At 36.4% G+C, this 18313-nt stretch overlaps 1 protein-coding gene across 1 annotated transcript in view; it reads right to left on the minus strand.

Moving 5' to 3' along the window:
• ACSS3 (acyl-CoA synthetase short chain family member 3) overlaps window positions 1–13749 on the minus strand; it is a 45301-nt gene extending 31552 nt beyond the window's left edge. The window contains exons 1-3 of the mRNA XM_087723394.1: window positions 13390–13749; window positions 6854–6998; window positions 983–1171 (exon numbers count right to left, since the gene is read on the minus strand). Of these exons, the coding sequence (XP_087579520.1) occupies window positions 983–1171; window positions 6854–6998; window positions 13390–13739 (684 nt within the window). The 5' untranslated portion in view covers window positions 13740–13749. The remainder of the gene's footprint in view (window positions 1–982; window positions 1172–6853; window positions 6999–13389) is intronic.
• Window positions 13750–18313: the final 4564 nt, after the last annotated feature.

Here is an 18313-nt window from a genome sequence, read left to right on the forward strand (position 1 = left end):
AAACAAGATTTAGCCACAACATAATCATCTGCAAAGCAGGCAAGCACTAGTGCAGAAGCAGTTTGAATTCTTTCTTTTCAACACTGTAATTGATGAATATTACCTGTAAAAAAGATAAGAAACAAATTATCTATGGCCTATGATTATGACATCCAAATTCATATGTAGTGAACACATGGAGGAACTATCTTTAATAAACTAATTGCTAGAAGATCAAAGGAAATCTTATTAACATTACTGACAAAATCCATCATTCAATGCTATTATAACTTTTTTTTTAAACGAACCAATGTAATGACAAAAGTATACAAAATAACCAGCTAGCATCATCCAAAGCAGGATTAATCAACATGGCATGTACATGTGTCAGAGTATCTAGCAGCTAATAGGCTTCTTGCCTCAGGTGACTTTTTTAGAATAGTTTTGAGTGAAGAAGACATGAAAGCTGGAGGTGGTAGGAATAATAGAGAGTATCCTTTCAATATGTTTTATGCTTATCACAGTATGCGCTCTATAGTTCAAACATGTCCAATGCTAAAAAAAATGGACTCTTGATTGAAATGTTATATTGATCAGTTAAGCTTCTGCTAAGGGAGCATGCTATCCAAGTTTAAATTCTGTCTAAATTCATGCTACCTGCTAAGTTCTCATGAATTCAGAAAAATCAAGACATAGCCTGAACTGAAAATGCACATACTATCCTTCTGCTTAAAGCATAAATCAGCTTATTTATAAGTAAGTTGCTCTTTTAGGTGCAACTTGTAGGTATGAAATTATTCCCAAGCAAGTGTAAGCATTTTTTTTCACGGCTGAGTAACAAAATCTGTATTGCCTATTTGTGACATATAAATAATGTAAATGGCATCAGTTCTGATCTTCTCACACAATTAAGCTGGGAGAGATCTGTGAAAGAAAAGTTCATTTTTAAAGTATTTATCATACGACTGCCACATCCTCTCAGAATACAAGACATGTTTATTACCTTGGCATGATCAATGCGACTAGAAAGCTCTTTTGAAGCAAATCCACCAAAAATAAGACTATGTATAGCTCCTATTCTTGCACAAGCCAACATAGTGTACATTGTCTGTGGTATCATTGGCATGTAGATGACAACACAATCTCCTTTCTTCACACCGTGATTCAGCATAACACCAGCTAGCTTGGAAACCTGAAAATGTAGCAATTTACATTTATTGATATGAACCTAAAGTATGTGGTATTAATTATTGTTAGATTTTATTAAAAGAACCCATGTGATAAAGAGGTTAATTCCGTAGCATTGGGCTTACAGTATATACAGTATTGTACAGAGTAAGTTTTACTTTGATACAAAATCATATAGTAAAAGTCACCTAAACTTTTCACAAGCTTTTCAGACTATACAGTGTTGCCCCCATTTCACAGCCATTTTTATAAAAGATGGGGTGGATATAGAGGTATATTACCAAAATTTAATGCAGAATATGTATTTTAAAAAATTAAAACAGGAGTTTAGGACTCAGGGGTGTCAAACTGGCGGCCCGTGGGCCAGATACGTCATGCACAGGACACACCTACCGCAGCTCTGCAAAGGGGAAAAAACATCACGAAAAGTCACCTGACAGTAATATGACGCTGCAAGTTTGACACACGTGGCTTATATTGTTTAATACTTAGAGGTTCATTTTAATTTCCTTCTGTATTTAGTATACTAAGCTTGTATCTTTACACATTCAATCTCGTGGGGGGGGTGTTGAATTAAGGTATTATTACAGGTATGTTTTATTAATATTGTTATATTATATTTAGATTAGATTGTTTTCAAATGCTACTAACAATTTGTACTTTGTGAGTAATCCCATACATTTTTTTAATGCTGGTTGAAGACCAAAATAAAAATGAATCAAGTTGCAATAATTTATGTGCTTATTTCTTGATACAGGCCAATTTACCTCTTAAGATATATGTCTGGTATCTCTACTTTTACAACACTAAGATTGATATTTTTACTATAAAATATTATTCTTTGAAAAGAATTCACATAACCATGGAACTTCACATTATAAACACATAGAAAAGACAGTATTTGGCTATGTTCTCAATTTGCATCACTTACAAATAAAACTGAATGAGCATCAATACAGAATACAGAATTTGATATGCAAGGGTTTTCATGCGGCACTCCTGTAGAAAAAAAAATCAAACAAATACACAAAAATATTTACAAGGCCCAAAGGCATTTCAATTATCTGTCCTTTCATATAGTCTCTTGTATTTCTATTGTAAGCAATCAATTTGCATTTTATGTAGGCAATTGACTTTTTATTTTCTCCTAGTCTCTAAACACTTGTCAGAAAAATATGCTATCCCTATCCCTATCAGAAATATCCCTATCCCTATCCAATATCCCTATCCCTATCCAATATCAGAAAAAAGCAACTTATCAACACTAAATGTGCTATTCCTGTTTTAAAATATTAGTTGCAACATCCTTTCAGAAAGAAAAAAGTCCTTAGCACCCTATATGTGCAGTGAGTGCAATATAGCTTGTTCCTTGCAAAATCACAAAGCATGGATTGAAGAAATAGATTGTTCTTTTCAAATCCTTCCTAATGGGGAAAGAAGGAGGGAGTTGTGTAACTTGCTCAGAAGGCATTGTAAGTCAAAGACTACCTATATAATGTAAAAAACTGAGAACCACATAAATACTTAAATAATGAGTAAAAGCAACACAATATTCTTAGAAATCTTTTAAGTCAGAGGTCAGCAATATGCCTGCCTTTACAAGAACACTATGTTTGAGTATGTATGTGTGTGTGTGTGTGGGTATGTGTGTATGTATGTATGTATGTATGTATATGTATATGTATATGTATATGTATATGTATATGTATATGTATATGTATATGTATATGTATATGTATATGTATATGTATATGTATATGTATATGTATATGTATATGTATATGTATATGTATATGTATATGTATATATTCACAGCATGTTTTCAGTTACACTTAAATCCTCAGAATTCTCTTGACCTATCAAAGTTTTATAGCAAAGCCATAAGTAATATATCCACTAATTTTTCTTATGTGGCCCCCAGACCCACCAGAATGCTGGTGGGTTTCAGCAAACATTTTGACTTTTTTCCAGTGTCAGAAGTTGAGATAATAGCCAAAATGGGTACCTAAAGCTTTGCAGACACTTAATACATTTATTTCATCCTGTATAATTACTGAAACCTCTTCCAGAAAGGGTTACAAACATCCCAAAACTTTCAAGCTATCTGATATCTTGTCTTGTAAGTACAAGACATTGTTACATAATTTATTTTTTGCTATTTTTACCTTTGGATTAAATCATTATAACTTAAAGGAACATCCTATTTTCTTTTAAGTCTGATTCTTCCATTAGCACATTTTCTTCTTGTCGCTTTCAGTAAGCAGTGAAGTAGTTACTTTGGTTTCTCCTCCTATGAATTCCAGTTAAAATAACTTATTTCATAGAGTTGGCCTGTAACCAGTGAAGTTTGGAAAATGGATTGAAGGAGGAGAATGGAGTTTATTTCCCAGCTCCTAATTTGGATTGCTTGTTCTAAATTAAAATAAGTTCATAGAAGTTAACACTTCATTCTTCTCCAAGTAGTACAGGTAGATGGCATTACTCTTCTTCCATAAAATCAGGCCACTGGCTCCGCATGATATAAGCAATAGAGTGGCTTATTTTTATCCTCCTCTGAAAGTACATTCTAGATGTATATTATATAAGCAAGAGAATGAAAGAAGAAAAATAAGTCCTTTGACAAGTGAAACCATACAGAATGCTCACTTAACTTGTCTGGATGATGTAGCTATTTCTTCTACTGAGAAAATACAGCAAAACATTTATCCTAACTATTGAGTTGAGGAAAAGGCATAAACCCAATTAATAGGCATATCACCCAGGTGCCCTGGGAAATAAATTTGAATAAATGGTTTATCTATGCTACAATATTAAAGTGGAAAAGGCAATTTAGAGGATAAAGAGTGAAAATCCAAACTGAAGAAATCACCAAAATCACCAAATTCCACTGCATTTGTGGAATAGAGAGGAATTAAAGGAACTATTGGTCTATTTACACTACATTAAAAACAGAAGAATGTTATTTTATTTATTGTGACACTTGCCTGTAAAACTGATTTCAACCTTGATCTATTCATTTCATGAATACATCCAGATTGTTTTCTGGGAAATAAAATAGAAGTGTTCTATCATTGTCATCTTCTAGTATATATTCCCTAGTCTACTGGGGAATTTTTGATCTCACATCCAGATATTAAACAGGTTTGTCCCTGCTTACCTGTTCAAAATCAGATTAAACTTACCCTGTACCTGGTCTAAAAAATATATCAATCAAAAAAAGTATTTTATAACATATATCAGTCAATAATTCAGTACAACCAGACAAAATAATAAGTGTCTCATGTTAATGGATTTTAAAACTTTGTATCTGTGTGTCAGTAAGCTAATGGTATCTAAACCAGCATAACAAAGTAAACACTTTAAATATTGATAATTATAAATTAAGGAAATATCAAGCATCAAAATATTCATTACATGTACCTTTTGCTTGATGCCATGGGCAAACTGTTGACTTGGAAGAGCTTAGAGATTCTATCTTGCATATAGTGGCATGCTGCACATGATCATGTATTTAATTCAAAAATGAAAATTTTGAGATTTTTGAAATTATGCAACTGGGCAGAGCAAAAAGGCTTTTAAAATGAAGTTCTTACAACTCTCTTTTAGAAATGAAAGACCTATACTCTTTTAAGAATGACAAAATCATAATTTATTGAGAAGGTACTTTTGTTAATATTCTTAGCCAAGTTCCATTCATAGGAGCCTGAAGAGCAAATATATTAGTTATGTTTGGTAACTGTCTTTTTCTTAGAAATTTCCCCACATTCTTGTACTACATAAATGCACTTTCTTGAACTTCTTTAAATAAGTCTTCTGGGATATGGGCCAGATCAGTATTCATTCAGAATCAGATTGTGGATGGTGGTTGCTTTCTTATTTTACTAACATGGCATTTGCTGCACCATGAATAATTTCAAAATTGAGCTACCTGATCTAGAAAATCTGGAAGGCATCAACAATCTGCTGGATTTAGATCTAAACCTGATTATCATACAGAACTATTCCTATAGTTTTCCAAATCCTACAGTGCATACAGAAAGTATTCAGACCCTCTTCACTTTTGTCAATTTCATTGTGCTGCAGCTTGATTTTTACAGTTGTTGAAATTCATTTTTTTCTCATTAATCTACATTCGGTACTCCATTATGACAAAGTGAAAACGGAATTTTAGAAATATCTGTAAATTTATTAAAAAGAAAAAATTGAAATATCATCGGCATAAGTATGCTGACCCTTTGCACTATACCTATCATCAATCTTTATTGAAACAATAACCTTTATAAATAGGACTAAAACAGATGCAATCTGAAAACATATTTAAAGCTGCTCATAGAAGACAGATGCTTTTATCTATATAATACAGAACTGTACAAAGAAACCAGTACACCACTTTGTGGTTTGATCATCTCCACTCATACAGCTTTTCGGTTATACAAACATTACATTGACATTCAGTTCAATATTCAGTACAAATTAATTATACATCCTCTTATTCTATGGTAAAAATCTATAATTAAAGACAATCTTCTAATGACTTTCAATTGTTAACCTACTGCACTGTCGCATTGCATGTAATTAACTGAAAAGATTAAAAATAGTAAATAGCCACAGCAGGGGGCAGCATCTCTCTGACCTCAGCTAATCTCAAAAAGCTAAAGTCAGACATGAAGGGCACTTGCATAAAAGGGGTGCAGATTAAATTGGGAAACCACATTAACTATGGTCAAGAAAACAACATGGATGTATCTGTACAGTCATTAGGAGTCAAACTCAACTCAAGGGAAACTTTATGAGAAAACAAAGAAGAGAAGGGTCTCAATGGTAGAACAAACTCAGTAACAACATAGAGCAACTGTTTTCTGTTTCAAATGAACTCTAACAGAATTTATTTATTTGCAATTATCTATTTTGTGTATTTGGAATGTTATAAACATCATGATGTCATTATTGTCATTCAGTTTTAGATAGATAGATAGATAGATAGATAGATAGATAGATAGATAGATAGATAGATAGGCAGGCAGGCAGGCAGGCAGGCAGGCAGGCAGGCAGGCAGGCAGGCAGGCAGGCAGGCAGGCAGGCAGGCAGGCAGGCAGGCAGGCAGGCAGGCAGGCAGGCAGGCAGGCAGGCAGGCAGGCAGGCAGGCAGACAGACAGACAGACAGACAGACAGACAGATATGTTTTCGTAGAAGTTCACAGGTATAGGTATGCTGGTCTTGTGGTATTCGAGTCTTTTCCCATGTAAGATTGAGATTGTCTTGGCAACGTTTTTCAATCTTACATGGGAAAAGACCCATATTTATATTTAGATTATTTAGATTATTTAGATTATTTAGATTATTTAGATTATTTAGATTATTTAGATTATTTAGATTATTTAGATTATTTAGATTATTTAGATTATTTAGATTATTTAGATTATTTAGATTATTTAGATTATTTAGATTATTTAGATTATTTAGATTATTTAGATTATTTAGATTATTTAGATTTATATAAATATTAATATTAATATCAATATCAACATCAATATTAATAAAGTATTGATATCAATATCAATATCTAGATCTATATTTATATTTGTATTCATATTCACATTCATATTCATATTCATAATTATATATTTATATTTATATTACTTATATTTATATTTTTTATATTTATATTTTTTATATTTATACATACCTGTTCAAGAACTTCACTGTAAGTTATAAACTCTTTCATATTTGTTACAGGACTGTCATAGATAATAGCAATTTGATCCCCTTGTCCATTCTCAATGTGGCGATCCAGAGCATTATAGCAAATATTCAGCTCTCCTCCAACAAACCTAAAAAAGGAAAATGGATTGGAAAATTAGATTTAAATACCAATATGGTAAGCATCTGATTAAATAAATCAATTTTTCTTTCTTCATTTTTTACGAAATGTGTAACATCATTTACAAGCATTTAGTACTAACAAATTTAATTGCAATTCCTATATAATATCCAAAGAATGTATAGGTATCAAAACCAACCTAATTTTATATTAGAATTAGGTTACTGTGCAGAAATATGTATATATTATGCTAAAGCACAAGCAGAAAATGTTGGGTGTAGATTTGAGTAATTATTTGATTTTCAGATTCACATCTGATTCTGGAGATGTTAACCTGGAATCCTGATTAAATACACTGAGACACAGTAACAGGTGACAGAGAAATTTATGCTTTGTGGCATAAAACTTCAAGATATAACCTAGTTATCCAGTAGGAGGTCTATTTATAAGTGATGGCACTAAACTTGGCACATTCAGCACTGTGCTTGAAGAAAAAGATTTCAATATCCATAATTAACTATAGGGTTCACAGTCTTCATTTTTATTGGCTGAAGAGGAATTTGGGTTTTTTCCCCCCAACAATCAGGATGTTTTAGCCTAAATAAGTTGCAAAGAAAGTAAAATCTAGAAAAAAAAGAATAGCAGATCCCTGAAATATCTTTACTTTAACATCCAAGTACAATTTGTATTCATGTTACAAAAAATTGGTTATAGGAGAGAAGATGAAATGTCCTTTAAAAGACGTAATAATGATAAAACATCATGCAGAAAGGTTGTGTGGGTCAAAAAACAGTGAATAAAATGTCTTCACCAACTGAGATATTCGTTTGTTTGGAGCTAAAAATAAAAAGTGAAAACCTCTAACTGTATTTTTGTGGCCAAATTATGTAATTCATGGACCAAAAGCTGAATCAAAATATTTATATTAAAAAATCTGCAAAGCAAAGCAGTGCCTTGTTAGCTTGAATCAATGGTAAATTAAACACAACAGCAGCTTCACAAACTGTTATTCATAGGTCTTTGGAGAGAGGGAAGGTCCCCCAAATATTTCCTTAAACAATTTATATCCATATCTTCCTTCAAAAGAGGTGAACACTGCAAAACAAGAATTAACAACATAAAACATCGATTTTTAAGTTAAAACTGAAATGGCACCAAGTTACCACAAAATGAAAGAACAATTTAAAAAAATAAAAATAAATTAAACTAAAATTAATTGAATAAAACTATCATTCACACTTCAAATAATTTCCTATAAAGGAGGAGGTTAACTAATTTACCTTAGATTGTGCAAGATAGGACGAAATCTCAGGAAATCCCAATGCTTCCCACTGCTTTAACAGCTCTTTGATATACTGAAAGTCTATGATAAGAGCAACAAGAGGTGCAAATAATGTCACTTTCATTATGAGATCATAATGCAACTGACATCAGTTATGTAATTTATATCAATGCTATCGCCTTGACTATATAAAAACTACATGTTATCTGTGCAATGATGTTATGACATAGTGGGTGGGATAGCTACACTACATTTGAGGTCTTTGCTTCCACTATGTAATAACATCCACCTATAGCAAATGTGGCTTCACAACAGCTACCCTCTGGAACACCATAGCACTTGACATTAGGTACCTACGACCCTGGTGGCCTTTTGAAAAGCCATTGAAACTTTGCTATTTTCCCAAGCACGGGATAGGAAGTTAGTTGAATTGATTGTTGATTTCCTTAGTTGTTATAGCATACTTCTATATAGTATAGTATGCTTTGGGGGGGATTTTTTTCTAAATGTTAGCTGATTAAACTCATGTTTGCAAGATGGATGGCCTGTTAAATTGATGAAAGAAATCAGTAACCAATTATTATTATTTACCATGCACCATTCTGAGCTTTTGTTATCTGTGTCCCTAGTTTCCACTCATCATTGGATCCATTTTCAGTTTGAAAATGGATCCAATGATGAGTGGATCCATGAGAAGCTAATTATCCCTTCCCTCACAAGACTGTACAGACATGCTTACTCAACAAGGGACTATTGTGTACCCACTCCTTCTCAGTCAATTTTAATACTTCAATACATACATAACTTCACAAGCTTGAGAATTATCTAAATTACTTATATCAAGGCACAAGGACGCAAGGACAACCTATGATTTATTTCCCATTCTTACAAATGAAAAACAGCCACATACCCCATCCTCTTTATTTCTGCATATACATACATAATGGAATATTGGTCAGAAAGGTTTTGCTTAGCATAAAAGATTTACAGTATATCAGAGGTGGCATTCAGTAGTGGAAATTTTGAGAAGTTCGGAGAAGCAGTAAATACCACCTCTGACTGGCCACATCCCAGGGAATGGGGATTTTGCAGTAACCTTCCCCTGCCACACCCACCAAGCCATGCTACACCACGCCTACCAAGCCACGCCCACAGAACCGAAAGTTTAAAAAAATGAATCCCACCACTGTGGTATATGGAGAGACACACAGAGGTTATGAGTACAACTTTGTATGAAAGTATTTTTGAAACTGCATTTGCATGAAAGAAAACAAAAGTTAAGTTTTATTTAAGAAACAGCATCATGAAGGGAAAGCCTAAATTACTTACCTATAGCTAAGTATCTGTAGCATGTTCTCTATTAGAGAGAGAGAGAAATTAAGAAGCTGAACAGCACCAGTCAAACACAGAAGAAAAAGATAACTACAGGAGAAAAAAGAGATGGAAGGCAACAGAATCTCAGTGTCATTAATAACAGTCATGATGTTTTAGACTAGGAAAACAAATTTTCTAGAGAAAAAAAGAATCCCTCAAACTCTCTCTACATTAGCCCCTTTATCAATAGATATTTATAGGTTCAAAAAGCTAATGTATGTCAAGTTAATTTTCAACAAGTGATTCATGCATAGTGACTATAAAGTGTGCTCCTATGGAGTGCAGTCCTAAGTGTGCAGTAAATACTTAGCCAATTGCTATTTATGTTTATTTATAGTGTAGTTACATTGGCATACCCCTTCCAATTTTAAAAGTCTCACTGCAATTTACAAAAATAAAATAAACAGTAGGTAAAACAATCACTTAAAAAATGCATTAAAACATTATATAAAATACACAGAAATAATAAAAAATATGCAGCAAAGTAATTCTCCAACTGTGGTCTGCAGACTATTGGAGATGCATGGTGCTGCATAGGTAATCTGCTACAACTTCACACATTCAACAGCCTCAGCAGATTGTCTCAGCACATCTCCAGGTGAGTGTTGCTAGAAATGGCAAAGCAGGACTGAAGGCCAAGTGGGTCTCTGGCCAGTGAACTGCTAGTACATATCTAATAGTCTGGTCCAAAGATGCTGACTTGAGCCTATTTGCTGCCTCAGCCCCCAACTGAAGTGATAGATGCTTAATCTTGAATTGCATTTTTGATTTTGAGGTTAGTTTAAAAGGGCTTTTAAAACTGATGAGATGGAAAGGGATACAAATGCAACTCTGCCATATGTACACAGAGAGAGAGAGAAAGAGAGAGACAGAGACAGAGACTGTGTAACTGGGATACACAAACACACACAAATATGGAGTATGTGTATAACTGGGCTGTCCTTGCAGTTTCCAAACTTGCATTTTGTGGTCTCAAATTGCAGAAATGTTGAGAAAAGCTGACATAAAAAATAATAGCAGCAATAAGAACTTGAAAATATAGGAACAGCATTATACATTATTTAAAGGTCTCCAAAAGTAAAAATGATTTTCCTGGCCTAAAAGACATGGCGTGAGATGTACATCACTGGCGACAGCATTCCAAAGTTAGGAAGCCAACACTGAAAAGTCTGCTCCTGAGTACCCATTCAGTTAATTAACTGATTAACGGAATAATCACTCATGGCATACTCTATAGTAGGATGGAGTATGGAGCCCTCCAAAGATGACTTTAAGGCCGTGATGGTGAACCTATGGGACATATGCCACAGGTGGCACACAGAGCCCTCTCTGCAGGCATGCAAGCTGTCGCTCCAGCTCAGCTCCACCATGCATGTGTATGCACCTCCTGCTAGCCAGTTGATTTTTGCATCTCTGCCGTGCATGCGTTGGGGGCGGGGCACATGTAGGAGGTGCCTGAGCATGCACAGGGGTCACGTATGCATGCATGGGGGCAGGGGTCACATGGGGATGCGGCATGCCCCCCGCATCCCATTTTTGCTCCCAGGACGCTGCAGGGAGGCTCACTAGCCCCATGATGGGGCACCGGAGAGGTCACACATGCATGTGCATGGCGGGGGGAGCACAGGGGGTCACATGCGCATGCACAGAGGAATCAGGAGCATGGGGGGTCACACACACGCATACAGGGGGATGAGGTGCACATGGGGGGTGTCGTGCATATTTTGGCACATGACAACAAAAAGGTTTAGCCATCACTGCTTTAAGGTGTAAGGAGGATGAAAATAGCAGACCTTCAGAAATTCTACTCCCTCACAGTGCAAGGTCTTTACAATTAATACCAATACTCTGAATTGGCACTGGAAATAAACTGGGTGTCAGTAAAAAAAAATGGTAAGGAAGTGATACAGGTTCATATTGCATTCTTGCAATTTTTATACAAATTAATTTCTGAACTATCATTGATCAGCAATCTGAAAAAAATTACCAGGGCAAGGTTTATTCAAATTAGGTCACAGCTTGTGTTAGATAAAGATGTTTCTTGCCAAAGAGGCCAGTTACTTAGCTTATTACTCAAATCAGGCTCTTGTGCAGCAATTTTATTGCCTCATCAAAATCCAAGGTTTAAAAAAGATCGATCTGGATGTCATCATCGTACTAACACTTTACTCTAAATCTTGAAATCATCTCACTGAATGGTTTCACGTAGCTGTTGAACAGAATGAAGGCTAAAACAGTAACTTAATTACAACACCAAAGCCAGTCACTATCTCTCAACCTTAGGAAGAACAATGGCAAATCACTTTGGAAATCTTCCTAAGAAAACTGTGGGGACTGCTAATCCTGGTAATCACTAGGAGTCAACACTGATTCAAAGGCACTAAAAAAAAGCCTTCAAGCACTATTCATCCTATAAACCAGGAGTCCATATCTATATAACAGGAGTTAAAGATATTCCAAAAAGAAAGAAAGGAACCTCTTAGGGCTAGTGAAACAACAACTAGTGCAACAACAACTTTTGTACATTATTCCTCCCTTCACAGTTAAATGAAGCAAAACGGAACAATATAAAAAGGCTTTCAGCAAGTCTTTTGATCTCTGTGTCAACACAAAAGTTGTTGACAGAATTAGGTTGTTTCATTTGTCAACAGAAAAGTGCCTTTCCAAGAAACAGCAAACTAATAGCAATAATACTCCACGAATCATCTCATATTAAAAATAATTTCCAAATACTCATTAATTCAATATAAAAATGCCAGCAAACTAATATGCTTTGCTCATTTTACTCAGTATCAATATAAGGGAACTATCTGTTCAGGTTACTGGAGCACTGTTCTTGTCCCTAATCAGAAAGGTCAAAACTTGAGGACAACTCTCCCTAGCTACCCTAAGGTTTTTCCACCTTTGCCAATCAGCATGATCACTACAGTGTTACTGAAAGCAGGACAAACCTGTTTTTAGAGCTCAGCTATACAAAGGAAAAGAAAGGAGGCAATTAAATACTGATATCATCCATAGTGTAACCATTTTTAATTTCCAAGTTTCCTACAATTACAAATGTGCTAATATTGTAAGGGCAATCTACCCTATGGGGGAAGCACCAGACCAGCACTTTTCTTGGGTAACCTCTGGCTGGTAGATCATAAGTGTTATATAAACATATCCAGAGAGCATTATATTGGAAATCACTGGTTTAGATAATCTTGCATTTCACACCTAACTAATCACACCACAAAATACATATGTCTAATCTTATGTATTATGATGCACATTGATTATCTATTCAAGTGCAGAAGTTTGCTGTACTTAACTCATATACTGCCCTCAGTATTATATAATAGGAAGGGAGAAAGATTTCGGCATTGTATGTACTGGAAATGCGGTCATTACAACTTTTTCAATAGGACAGGCAGTCACAATTGGTGAACTCAGCAATACTTAAAACGGAAGTCAACTCTGACAAACCCTGCGATGATGCTTATTCTGCCTTTCTTTTTTCATGGTGCCATCTTTTCCTGACATGAATGCCGTGCCTTAACCACTGTATGGTCGGTAGAAACTCCACAAGTGTCGGGGTTTCTTTCCAAAGACCCGGGGAAGACTAAAAGACGCGCAGCAAACTTCCCCAGTTGTTACAAAAATTGCGACCGGGCCAGCGAGCTGAAGAAACCCGGGTACTTTTATGACGCTCCCGTTTTATGACGTCGGCAGAGCAAGAGTTACGCGAGCCTCGCCAGCCACTCACCAAGAAGTGCTAAAGGGATCTTTCCTTTCCAAGATTTTAGTCCACAGCTTGTGCCACGTGATGCTTTGAGCCGCTTCGGCCCAAAGTTGATCCGGCTGCTCCACCGACCTCTTGAAAACCCTGCCATAGTCACCTGCGGCAGGCGCGGCCGCCTGGGAGGCGAAAGTGGTGGCTATGTGAAGGGGGCGAGCTTGAGGAATGCCCCCTGCCCAGGAGCTCGGAAAACGCACCGGAGGAAGCGCTTGGCATGGCTGTGTGACACACCCGAGCCCGCCGGTCGATCCTCGATAGACGCGGCGGCTACAATGTATAATTTTCTGCAGCAAAGTCCTTTTGCCCTGAACTACCATGTTCCCTGGAGACGCCCCGTCCCGTGCTGTAAGCAGGCGGTCTGTATATTTACAACTAAAGGCAGACCGCCCCCTTCAGTAAACTAAATGTATTCAAGTTTTTCTCCAAGTCAACACAAAAAGTCGAGCTGGATTTCTGAACGTGGAAAACTACTCGTTGGTCTTAGTTTTGCAACTCACAAATTTTCAGTGATTTGCAAAAATCCAGTCCGGGCTTTGTTCTCACTTCCCAAATCCTCCCCCTTGTTTGTTGAAAAAAGGGAATGGTTACCATACATTGCGTAATTCTGAACCTTGGTTCCTCTTTCAGCCTGTCCCAATGTGGCTTGTAACCCTTCATCCCTTAAGATTTTTCTTGTTGCAGATACTGTTAGTTTTTATTTGTTCTTCAGGTTTATCTAGAACTACTTCCTTTAATTTAGAAAATTCCCCTGTTTAAATCCTGGGTACAGGTAGTCCTCGACTTACAATAGTTCACTTAGTGACTATTCAAAGTTACAATGGCTCTGAAAAAAGTGACATGACCATTTTTCAGACTTACGACTGTTGCAGCATCCCCATGGTCACATAATTTACATTTCAGATGCTTGATAACTGACTCACATTTATGACGGTTGCAGTGTCCCATGATCATGTGAGATCTTCTGACAAGCAAAGTCAATGGGGAAGCCAGATTCATTTAAAAACTGGCTTACTCATTTAACAACTGCAGTAATTCACTTAACAAATGTGGCAAGAAAACTCATAAAATGGGGCAAAATTTCTCACTTAGCAACATAAATTTTGGGCTCAATTGTGGTCGTAAGTTGAGGACTACCTGTAGTCATTCTGTTTTTCAGTGACTAAGCTTTTACTGTATTCTTTTTAAAATACATTAGTATTAGCAGTACATTAGCATACCTGGAATATGCCTACAGATTACATTTTAAAGAAGCTGTGTACTTCCTGATTTGAAAAGCAGGGGCAAAGTATTATGCTATATTAAATGATAATTATGATTCAATTTACATTGGACACAGATCAAAGCAACCTTTGCTCAGAATAAACAAAGTCTTAAGACTGAGTTTTGCCTATTGGTAGGTATCTGAGAAGTGAAATATGTACTGATCTTTCAGGGCCAAATTACCAACACTGAATATTTTGAAATTGCTTAAAGTATTCTGCTGAGAACAATGTGTAACTTTACCCACAGAAAAAAGGATTTTATTATTTAGGTGGTGGTGTGCGGGGTGGGAGTCCTCAAAAAATGTGCTTGCAATTGCTTAAAGGTCCAAACAAGAAAAGTAAGAGAAACCCTGTGACTGGCAACGCCAAAAAAACCATATCAGTCTGTTCCTCCTCTCTCCATCACATGGAACCTCTCCCCCCACTTGCCCTAATCTTGAATGTGGATTTCCATCTGGAAAACTGCAAATGGAAGAGATTATTATTTATTTAGCATATGGCGTACAAGGTTAGGGAGTCTACAATGTTTACACAAGGCAGAAGTTCTGGCAGCCGACAGTCTCTGCTCCCTTTATTGCACTGGCGTTCTACCAGGATGGGAGAACTAGCTCTGCGCCAGCTGGCCAGCAACACTCTTGAGGGAGTTAGATCACCGGGGGCTTTCCTCCACCAGTTTTCCATCAATTTCATCCAGGCAGATCCAGTGCTGGTTCCTGCTCCCTGCACAAAATGCAGCTGGCATTTCCTACCACCAAAGCGGTGGCACCTATTTATATATGGTACTTGCAAATGGTACGTTTTCAAACTGCTAGAGGGGGCAAGAGCTAGGAACAAGTGACAGGAGCTCACTCCATCCCATGATTCTGGGTTCAAACTGCCGGAGTGCTGATCATTTCTGGCCAACAAATCCAGTGTCATTAAGCCATTGTACCACCACGTCCCCTAATAAAAGAGATCACTAAAGAATATAAAAATAAACCAGCACAAGGATCAAAAATTGGCTGGAGGCAATAACGGGGGTTAAAATAAAATGGAAACCTGAAGTTTTTTTATTAGGAATAATGTCTGTGAAATACAAAAGAGAAATCCAGTATTTAATACTACATATAATTATGGCGACAAGGATTGTCTTTGCCCAGAAATGGAAAAACAAATTAATTCCAAGCGAAGATGAAATAATAAGAAAGGTTATGGACTGTGCCGAAATGGACAAACTAACTAAAGAAATCCAGGGAAAAGAAGAATCAGAATTCTACCAGATATGGGATAAATGGTATAGGTGGATGGAGGAAAGAAACAAAAATCAATGAAGGAATATAACAAAACTCAAAAAATAATAGTTATGAGTAAGATAAGAGGGTTAAGAATGGTGAAATCCAGGGAAGAAGGCGGGGCTTAGCAGTGAGAAGATGGAGTTTCAGGCTACTCCTGAAATTCCTCTATACCAAAGGATTTTTGGACGGGTTCTTTGAACTCTAACTGTCCCGTAGACGACAGTGAAGGTGGGGAGAGACCCAGGACTCCAGAGATATCCGCAAATCTCTGGGGGAGGGTATTAACTCCCCGTGCCAATTCCTTTTTGGATTAGCTGCGTGCTAACTGAAACTGCAGGTTGCCCCTAAGAATGGAAGAAGTGATGTCATCTGGTAAGCTGATTTTATTATCCAAGAGAGACTGTTCGTGTTAAAAATTAAGCTAATTGAAAACCAAACAACAAGAAGATTTAGCGGCGAATTGGCTTTTCTAATGGATTTATGACTGGTGGTTACTTTACTTCTTAAATGCTTCAAGAAACTCCGCGACATCCTCCCCCCTCTGAATCTCCCTAAGTGGATCGTAAAACTTATCTCCTTCTAATTAGCCCGTCACGATTTGACATTTTTACTACTTTACTACCTAGTTCTGTTTACAACTAGATAAGATTGACAGCCTGTAAGAGACAAAAAAAAAGTACTTCGAAGCCTGTGGGGGAAAAAAAAAAAAAGAGAGAGAGCTTCTAATATTTAACTACGACACATCATGGCGTCCCAAAATACCTCCAAGATTTCATTTCAGGCTCTGTTCTCTGCGTGTAAAGGACTCTTTGATTCTTACCAAAAATTGGAAAGAACCCTGGATCAACTGATTCTAAAATCTGAAGCTAAAACTGAGATCGTTGAATGCTTAAATGTTCCTGAAACACAAATGGAAAATGTGAGAAATGGTGTCTGGTCTATCTCAGAGGAAGAAAGGGAGGGGGAAGCTATAAAGAAGATTCATTTAAAGAGACAAAGTGCAGGAGGAATGGAGAATCCACCCTTGCGAATTAAAGTTAATTTGGGAAATTTTATAAGCCTAAGACAACATTATTATTTCATCACCGACATTCAGAATCCAAAGGTGCCGAAATATTTTTGTTTGGATTTGCTTATGGAAACATTTGGTAAATCTATCCAACGAATGGCTACTGGGCTGAGGAAATCGCGTTGTTGGAGGGACACAGGCTGACAGATGGGACAATATGATTGATCTCCGGGTGCACTTCAAGGTCCTACTCACCACCTATAAAGCGCTCCATGGTAGTGGATCTGGCTATTTGAGAGACCGCCTTCTGCCAATTACCTCCCTGCGTCCCATCAGATCGCATAGAGTTGGCCTCCTCCGTATTCCATCCGCCAGTCAGTGCCGACTGGCGACTACTCGGAGGAGAGCCTTCTCTGTTGCGGCTCCGACACTATGGAACAATCTCCCCGTGGAGATTCGTACCCTCACCACCGTCCAGGCCTTCCGCACAGCCCTCAAGAACTGGCTAACCCGTCAGGCCTGGGGATAATCTTATTTTCGCCCCTCCCGAATGCTGAGTGAATGTTGAGTTTTACTGTCTAATTTACTTTGTGCACATTTCTTTTTGGTATTGTCCTACACTCCCCTTCCTTTTTTGATTGTAAGCCGCCCTGAGTCCCCTCAGGGAAAAGGGCGGCCTATAAATAAATAAATCTACAATCTACAATCTACAATACATCCAAAAATTAGCTAAATCGGATTACTTCAATTTGTAATAGATATAGCTGAATAATGACTGATATGGATAGCAATATATATAATTTGGAACTGGCTGATAGATTGATGAATACAATTGAAAACTAGTTAAACACAATCGCTCGCTCTTGTAACAGATATTGCTGAATAATAATGGATACTGATAGTAATGTATACAATGTGGAGTTGATATGATAACTGACAATTGGATATGAAAAAACGCCTTTAGATTATACATAAAGAGTATTAACTATAATAATTAGCACTATTAAAAAAAATTCATACAATCAAATGTTAATCAATACTGGGAAAATGTTATGATATATGATATAACTGAATATTATGGAGGTTTAGCTAAAATAGGATATGAGGATTTGATGACAATAGAGGAATTTACAAATAAGTAAATGAATTGTCAGCATGTGCTATGGATTAATTCTTTAGCATAGCTAAAGATGAAGGATGTTTAAATAACCATAATAATTGAAACTGGAGGTATAATGATGTTGATATGGTAAATATTTGAGTTAAGATATCTGAATTAATATGAATTAATGGAAGAGAAGCACCAAAACATGTTGTAACCAGTTGATATACTTCTTTTTTTTCTT

This window comes from Thamnophis sirtalis, unplaced genomic scaffold, assembly GCF_051295495.1.
Source record: "Thamnophis sirtalis isolate CommonGarterSnake01/CBP01778 unplaced genomic scaffold, rThaSir2_p1.2 scaffold_9, whole genome shotgun sequence".
In the NCBI taxonomy this organism is placed as follows: Eukaryota; Metazoa; Chordata; class Lepidosauria; order Squamata; family Natricidae; genus Thamnophis; species Thamnophis sirtalis.